The sequence below is a fragment of the Hemicordylus capensis genome, chromosome 2 (assembly GCF_027244095.1).
Source record: "Hemicordylus capensis ecotype Gifberg chromosome 2, rHemCap1.1.pri, whole genome shotgun sequence".
NCBI classification, from domain to species: domain Eukaryota; kingdom Metazoa; phylum Chordata; class Lepidosauria; order Squamata; family Cordylidae; genus Hemicordylus; species Hemicordylus capensis.
This window is the reverse complement of record NC_069658.1, coordinates 214,431,289-214,439,700: the sequence shown is the minus strand read 5'-3', so window position 1 is coordinate 214,439,700 and position 8,412 is coordinate 214,431,289. Positions and strand designations below refer to the sequence as shown.

The 8,412-nt window shown below is 45.7% G+C and overlaps 1 protein-coding gene across 3 annotated transcripts in view; it reads right to left on the bottom strand.

Annotated features, from left to right (window-relative positions):
- Nucleotides 1-2,435: 2,435 nt before the first annotated feature.
- The window catches only part of LOC128341667 (granulocyte colony-stimulating factor receptor-like), a 43,773-nt gene continuing 37,796 nt past the window's right edge, over nt 2,436-8,412 (bottom strand). For all 3 annotated transcript variants that reach the window (XM_053288081.1, XM_053288079.1, XM_053288078.1), the window contains 4 exons: nt 7,497-7,640; nt 5,677-5,767; nt 5,191-5,272; nt 2,436-3,247 (listed from right to left, as the gene is read on the bottom strand). In XM_053288081.1, the coding sequence (XP_053144056.1) occupies nt 2,696-3,247; nt 5,191-5,272; nt 5,677-5,767; nt 7,497-7,640 (869 nt within the window). In that variant the 3' untranslated portion in view covers nt 2,436-2,695. The remainder of the gene's footprint in view (nt 3,248-5,190; nt 5,273-5,676; nt 5,768-7,496; nt 7,641-8,412) is intronic.

Here is an 8,412-nt window from a genome sequence, read left to right as displayed (position 1 = left end):
TTGTTAAGACAAAAATGGGGGGGGACTCACACATTAGAACAATTTAAATTTTTAAAATAATATTTTAAAACAGCATTAAAACCAATTAAAACATTAATTAAAAGCCTGGGTGAAGAGATGTGTTTTAAAATACTTTTTAAAAGGTGTCAGAGATGGGGAGGCTCTTATTTCACTAGGGAGCGCATTCCAAAGCCTCGGGGCAGCAGCGGAGAAGGCCTGTCCCTGAGTGGCCGCCAGACGAGCCGGTGGCAGTTGCAGACGGACCTCTCCAGCAGATCTCAGTGGGCGGTGGGGTTCATGCCGAAGAAGGCGTTCCCTTAAGTACCCAGGGCCCAAACTGTTTAGGGCTTTATAGGTTATAAACAGCACCTTGTATTTTGCCCGAAAACATATCAGCAGCCAGTGTAGCTCCTTCAATACAGGAGTTATATGGTCTCTCCGAGATGACCCAGAGACCCACCTGGCTGCCACATTCTGGGCCAGCTGTAGTTTCCGGACTATGTACAAGGGCAGCCCCACATAGAGCGCATTAAAGTAATCCAGTCTGGAGGTTACCAGCAGATGTACCACTATTTTGAGGTCGTTCACCTCAAGAAACGGACGCTGCTGGCGTATCAGCCGAAGCTGATAGAAGGCACTTCTGACCACCACCTCAACCTGGGAGACCAGGGAGAAGCTTGGATCCAGAAGGACCCCTAGACTGCGTACCTGTTCCTTCTGGGGAAGTGTGACCCCATCCAGAACAGGCAGATCAAACTCATCTCTCGAGTTCCGACCCCGGACAATGAGTACCTCCGTCTTAGCCAGATTCAGTCTCAGTTTGTTATTCCTCATCCAGCCCATTATCGACTCTAGACAGGCATTTAGGGAGGTTATGCCCTCTCCCGATGATGCTGACATGGAGAAATAGATTTGGGTGTCATCAGCATACTGATAGCACCCTGCACCAAATCTCCTGATGATCTCTCCCAGCGGTTTCATGTAGATGTTAAACAACATTGGAGACAATATGGAGCCCTGGGGAACACCATACACAAGTTCAGATTTTGAAGAACAGCAGTCTCCAAGGGACACCATCTGGAACCTGCTTGAGAGGTAGGGGCAGAACCACTGCAAAGCAGTGCCTCCAACTCCCAACCCCCTCAGATGCTCCAGAAGGATACTATGGTCGATTACTAATGTCATTCAGAAAGACAGGTCAAGTCATTTATGGACTGTGTGTTTCAGCTGTAGGCATGTGTATTGTGTGTTACTGTTCCTGGATGCAAGGAAGCTGAGTGCAGAATTTGGATTATATAATAATCCTCGCCTTTCTGGCTCCAAAGATAGCTCTGAAAATATGCACGAAATGGCTGGAGAAATCTTAGAGGTGAGGAAGTTTTGAGCAGGATGTCTAGTGGTCAGTCGGAATTTCAGCACCCCGGACAGCTCATTCGGACACCTCCCCCTAGGATTAGCAGAAACAAAAGTCTGCTAATAGGCAAATTATTTGCAAATTTTGCTTGGGGTCCATAAGTATACATACATCACTTTCGGTATAACCAGAGAGCCAGGCTATTCTCAAGGTTTTTGGTTTTAATGCTTGGATAAGCCTTTGGGGTTCATCCCCTTTTCCTCACCATGGACTAGAATCCTTGTAGAGCATGGGTTCTTAAGCCTGGCGTAGGTCTAGGCGGCCTATGGAAAATTAAATTATCATATTTACCCAAATAGAAGACTCCTCTGAATTTAAGACTGCCCCCTTTAAAAACAGAGGTAAAATATAGCTTATACCTGTATTTACTCAAAAATGGATCAGGACTCAGAATTTAAGATGACCCCCCAGTTTCTAACGTTAAAGAACTTGTGGGAAACTATTCTTGGGTAAATTCTGCACAGTATACATTAAATTGTACCTTTAAATTTATCTGGTTTTTTTCTGGAGCCTTATGAGAGTATATGAAATAAATGGGGTGGGAGTCCATGGGTAACACTTGCAGATGGGGGTCCATAAGTGCAAAAAAGATTAAGAACCCTTTGCTGTAGCTGAAGGGAGCTTAGCTGCTATTCTGCAGAAGAAATTGAATCATATAGGCTGTGCTTGGCTAAGCATAAGTATTGGTTCTCCTAGACATGGTGCTGTGCCATTAAGTGTCCATTACAGACATTAGGACCTCCAGCAGAGGTTTTTCTGAATGTTCATGTGCTAAAGCTTTTCTGCTTGTTCTGATGAGTTGCGCCTTCATTGAGTTATTGGCAATGAACTCCAAAAAAGCTGAGCATGCTAGAGCAAAGCTAAGCACTCTGCAGAACCTTAGATCTGAGCTATTAGCAGCTTAGGTCAAGAGTTATCTTAAACTGTTTTTTCAAGTGCTGAATTTCAATTCCATCCCCTCTTTTGTTTCTTCCATTCATCTCTGCTGGCCATGAGAGGAAATAAAGCTCTACCACAGGACTACACATTTATATGTTTTAAATAATTACATCATCTTTGCTCTGATTCGGATGTTTCCCCTTTGACCACCCTTTCATTAAATGTTGACTTGAGGTGTGCTTTCCCCTTGCAAATCAGATGAGGTCCTGCAAGATCCAGTTCCTCTGCGGCTTTCTTGACACCTCAGCTCACCTTGCCAGAGTCCATTTTAAGATAACTTTGCTAAACCCAACCTGCTGGACAGTTCAAGTCTAAGGTCTTACAAGGATCTTGCAAGATGCACTAGTTTCTTTCCTGAGGGGTCCTGCGTGGGCTGTCGGCAGGATGGTGCTCTCCGTCCACCGCCACCAGTCCCAGCAGGAGAGGAAACTCCCTTGTCGATTCTAGCACCCTGTTGCACAAGCTAACGTCTAAGAGGGCCTCGTAGGTCAGATTTTGGAGCCAAACCCCTTGGCTAAATCTGGGTCCTGAGCAGGACCTCACAAGATCCTGGTGTCTGGAAAGGGACCACAAATTATGAAAACCTGACCATTGCTCTTTTAAGCCACTCTCCTTTTGGATCACAACTACTCTTGAGTATTCCACCCTGTTCCAGGACACTGTGTGTTTCTGGAGCAGCCTTCTGTTTTCCTGGGGGGTGGGCCCGTTTCCTAGCGCAGGGGTGGGAAGGGGGTACTTGTGTGAGCCGTTGGCGACTTCAAGCAACCACGTGTGTCCAAGAAAGAGCTTTTGCTCTTCTTCCTTCTGCCTGGAAGGAAGGACTCTCAAGACGCCGCCCATGGTCAGACCCAGGTAACCTTGGCTTCCTTTCTCTGGACCACAGGAGGAGAAGTCCTGCAGAGGAAGGGTGAGGGGAGATTAATTAATTGATAACTAATGATAATCAATTGGATCACTATTAATATCATCAATGTTTACACTATGGGCAATTTTAACAACAATATTAATAGTATTATTGGGTAGCAGCCAGATGAAATTACTCCTGAGTAGTCTTGTTGGAACTGAGTAGTGTTATATCGTAACTCCCAAGTAGTACTATTTAGTCTGGATGCTGCTCAATAATATTAACAAAACAGAACAGTATAGAGCTCTCCCTCTCTCTATATTCATTCATAGACTGATTTGGGAAATTTTGTTTAAAAGTGGTATATAAATATTCGTCGTATTCATATTCATGTTTATGACCCACCTTGACCTTGACACAAAAAACATAGGAACATGGGGAGCATGTTTCTTTGTTGCCCGAACATAGGAAGCTGCCATATACTGAGTCAGACCATTGGTCTGTCTAGCTCAGTATTGTCTACCCAGAGTGGCAGCGGCTTCTCCAAGGTTGCAGTTAGGAATCTCTCTCAGCCCTATCTTGGAGATGCTGCCAGGGAGGGAACTTGGAACCTGTAGATGCTCTTCCCAGAGCAGCTCCATCCCCTGAGGGGAATATCTTTCAGTGCTCACACTTCTAGTCTCTCATTCATATCCAACCAGGGCAGACCCTGCTTAGCTAAAGGGACAAGTCATGCTTGCTGCCACAAGACCCCTTCATTTCCTGGTCCGTCAGCTCTCCCTTTGAGCTCTTGCCTCCAGCAGCAGCTGCCTCTCTAGATCTAGGTACAGGCACTACATGCATGGAGCAAAGACATGGGAAGACAGTTCTCTGCCCCCAAAGTGCTTGCAGTAGAAGATCGATAATAATAACCTTAATAACCTCCTTAATAATCCCTTTCACTCCCTCAGGGTCCAACGGTCCAACTGTCTCTCTGGCACTTTTCCTACTCCTGATGTATTTAAAGCTTTTTTTTTTTTTTGTTATTCCCCTTGATGCTTTTAGCTAAATGTTTCTCAAACGCTCTTTTTGTCACCTTATTGTCACCTTGCATTTCTTTTTCACAGTTTGTGTTCCTTTCTGTTCTCTTCATTTGGGCAGACCTTCCTATTTCTGAAGGAAGTCTTCTTCTCCTTTATATAGCTTCCTTGACTTTACCTGTTAGCCATGCTGGCACCCCTCTGGTCTTGGTGGTACCTTCCCTCCTTTTTGGTATGCATTCTAACTGGGGTTCTAGTATTGTGGTTCTGAATAAACTCCATGCATTCTGGAGCTAAGTGACTCTCCTGATTTTCCCTTTCAGTTTTCTTTTCACCAAACTCCTCATTTTGGAGAAGTTTCCTCTTCTGAAATTCAAAGTGCCTGTGTTAGACTTCCTTGCCGATTCTCTCTCTGCTTGTGTGCTGGATTTGATCGCACTATGGTCACTATTCCCAAAAGGTTCCACAACACTAACATCTCATACAAGGACCTGAGCGCCACTCAGGATTAAGTCCAAGGTTGCCTTCTCTCTGGTTTGTTCCAACTGTTGTTTCGCGGTCATTCAGCAAATCTAGAAATCTGACCTCTTTGTCATGTCCTGACTGTGAATTTAACCCAGTCTATGTGTGGGTAATTGAAGTCACCCATTATTACAGCCCTGCCTCTCCTTGACGCCTCCCTGATTTCCTGCTGCAACTCCCAGTCACTGTCAGTGTTTTGATTCCGAGGGGGATAGCATGTCCCCAGTAGCATGGTCCCTTTCAGGCCTTGCATTGTCCCCCAGTGCAGAGGGCCCCAGGTTCAATCCCTGGCAGCCTCTCCAAATAGGGCTGAGAGCGACACCCGCGTGAAACCCTACCAGTCAGTGTAGACAATACTGAGCTAGCTTAACCAATGGTCTGACTCAGCTTCCTGTGTTCTTAAAAAAACAAAGAACAAAGCACCCACCCACCCACCAGAAAAACCGACTTACCGGGCACATTTTGGGTGGTATCCATACAGCCAGGTTGCTTTTTGCTGGGTCTGGGATTTGGGGCCACAGGGAGTTCTGCAGCCTGAAAAGGGGTAACAGGGGCGTGGAGTTAAAAAAAAAAGTGGAATGAGACAGGTGTGTGAAATAAACTACCTGAGTTTTTGGACTCCTAAGCATCCATCTTTTTAATTTTATTTTAAGTAGTCCAACCAGGTGTTTTTGTTTGTTTGTTTGTTTGAAACACATTCTGGCAAGAAAAAGTAGGAGCTAAAAAGTCAACAGGCTGCAGATCCATCACCCAGCCCAACAACAACTTTCTTCTCATCACTGCTGACACAGTCCCACAGGTTCTGCTAACTTGTGCTGCCTTGTTTCCACCCTGCCTCTTGGCCAAATCCCACCAGGGCCCAGAATTTTTTGAAATGCAAAGGTTGGTAGAGAAAGCTAGGGAGGGTATATTGGAGAATGCAATGTTTATTAGCATACAATCGTTGCTTGAAGAGACAGGCTAAGGCTCCAGCGAGGAAGAGGAATCCCACCAAAAGAACGGAGAGCCACAGTTCTGCTTCACCATAATCTACGGAAGAAGGGGGAGAGAGAGAGAGAGAGAGAGAGAGAGAGAGAGAGAGAGAGGATAAAAATCCAAAAAGCCAAGGCAAGCTTGAAGACTTCAAACTAGAAAAAGGTATTTTAAAAACTACAGCCACCCTTTCCATACACGCAGCTGTGGACAAGACTTCCGTGTGGTCCAGGAAGGGTTGCCATCTGACCACTACAACACAGCTCAGCCTGCTCTTCTGCTTCTAACCACAGCTCGATGTGCAGAAATCAGTTGGTGAAGCACTTCACGGCCCTGAGTCAAAACGCAGTCATCTGCTAAGATCTGCAGAAGAAGCAGCTTTTGGAAAGCAGAGGCACAGAGGTCAGACAGAATGATGGCAACCCTATGGTGTAAGAACCAAGATGGTTCCTAGTTCTCTTCTGGGGAGAAAGGGCTAAGAGGCTTTGCTGGGCCTTGCCAGGGAAGCCATTTCCCTTTGTTCCTGGTGAGACCAGAAAGTCAATGAGGGTCTTGACTGTGCAAGGATCCAGCGGATTTTATTCATTCTGTTCCTTTATTGATTTGGAATGGCACTCTGTGCTGTGTCCTACTCCTTTTTAACATTGGTTTAATCAGGGGAATTTCTAAAACAAAATCCCAGAATTGGAGTTTGTGAGCTTGCTTCTTGGCTAATAGGCATCTTTTCCTGTTCTGCTCAAAAGCAGCAAAATACATGCTGATAAAACTGCCAAAAGGCAATCCGTATGCAATCATATCACTGCTCCAAACCAAACTTTTTTTTCGGTGCAGGGTTATAATGTGACCATGTGCGCTTCTGAGCATTGTGTGTGTGGTTTTCCAGGAGCACATCAGAAGAATCTTGGTGAAATTGTACATTTGATCACATCCAGATTGGCTTATGTTGGGTAGTGTTTGTTTGATCGAAGCATATTTGAGAAGAGGAGGGAAAGATGCACAAATGGTCTTAAGGAACTGAAAGCTCCCATCAAAAGTACATGCACAGTGGCTTGGACAAAATCCAGAAATAAAAAACAACAACAACATAACAGTGGGGAATTCGAGATGGATGGAAATTGCACACTATGAGCTGCATGGCAAGTATTTAAACTGGTTTGAATCTGGATTTGACTGTCAGTAGCTGCCTTCTAAAGATCCTGGGAATTGCAGTTTGATGAGACAAACGATTCATAGAATTTTAGAATGGGAAGGGGACCTCAGAGATCTTCTAGTCCAACCCCCTGCTCAGTGCTGGAACCTGCAGCAATATCCCAGACAGACAGCCTCTGTTTGAAAAGAGGAGATGCTACCACTGCATGAAGCAGACTATTCCACTGTCCAACAGCCCTTACAGTTAGTGAATTCCTCTTACTGTCTAGCCTAAATCTGCATGCTTGCAATTTCACAGAATATTAGAATTGGAAGGGACTTTAGAGGTCTTCTAGGCCAACCCCGTGCCCAGGGCAGGGAACTGCTCCAGCATCCCTGACAGACAGCATCCCTGCCCAGCCTCTGTTTGAAAACCTTCAGTGAAGGAGATCCCACCACTGCATGAGGCAGGCTGTTCCACTGGCCAACAGTTCTTACAGTTAGGAAATCCCTCTCTCTGTCTAGTCTAAATCTTCTTTCTTATAATTTCAACTGAGGTTCTAATCCTCTCTAAGGGCAACCAAGGAGGATTTGTGATGAGAGGGCATTTCCACTCTGATGCAGCCCAACTCCTGGACAGGACTCTCCTGTTTCTCACCATGGTTCCTGGTGCGGATGGGGAGGTCGGGCCCCTTCGTGCTTCCCCCCTCGTTGGTGACCATGATGGAGACCCTGACAACAGATCCAGGTGCCAAGCCCTCAATGAGGTAGTGATGAACGGAACTGTCCAACACCAATGTCGCTGGAAAACAAAACAAGTTACTCCAGACACAACCTGATCTCCTCTGGTATCTTCCTTAGATAACTGCTGCAACATCTTTATATAACAACCAGGAGTTGCATGGTTAAGAACATCAGAACAGCCCTGATGGATCAGGCCCAAGGAGGCCCCTCTAGTCCAGCATCCAGTTTCACACAGTGGCCCACCAGATGCCTCTGCGAAGTTCACAGGCAGGAGCTGAGGGCATGCCCTCTCTCCCGCTGTTACTCCCCTGCAACTGGTTGTTGTATAAAGTCATGCGAAATGCCAACAACCCACCCCAAACCAATATAATGTATGAAGCTGCTTCCTACTGAGTCAAACCCTTGTTTCACCTAGCTCAGTGTTGTCTGCTCTGACTGGCAGCGGCTCTCCAAGGTTTCATGCAGGTGTGAAAACTCCTGCCAGGGACTGAACCTGGGGCTTTCTACATGCAAATCAGGGGCTCTACCTCTGACCTAGGGCCCCCAGCCCCCATGGATGAAGACAGCTTGGGGATTTATGATTATGAATAAATTAACAGAGTATAGCCGTCCGGTTCCATTTCGTGTCTAATATGGAAGCTTTTCCCACAGGTGTGCCTTCTAAAGACTGAAAAGGAATTTCCCATTTGTTAGAGTGATCTTCCCTTTTTCTTGATCCCCCCAACTTGAAGCTATCTTTAGTATGATCATGTATGAAAGCAAAAACATTTCTCGTGCATGATGCTGCCCTTAGTTTTATAAGTGTTGCTTCTCTATGTGCAGTTGTACTT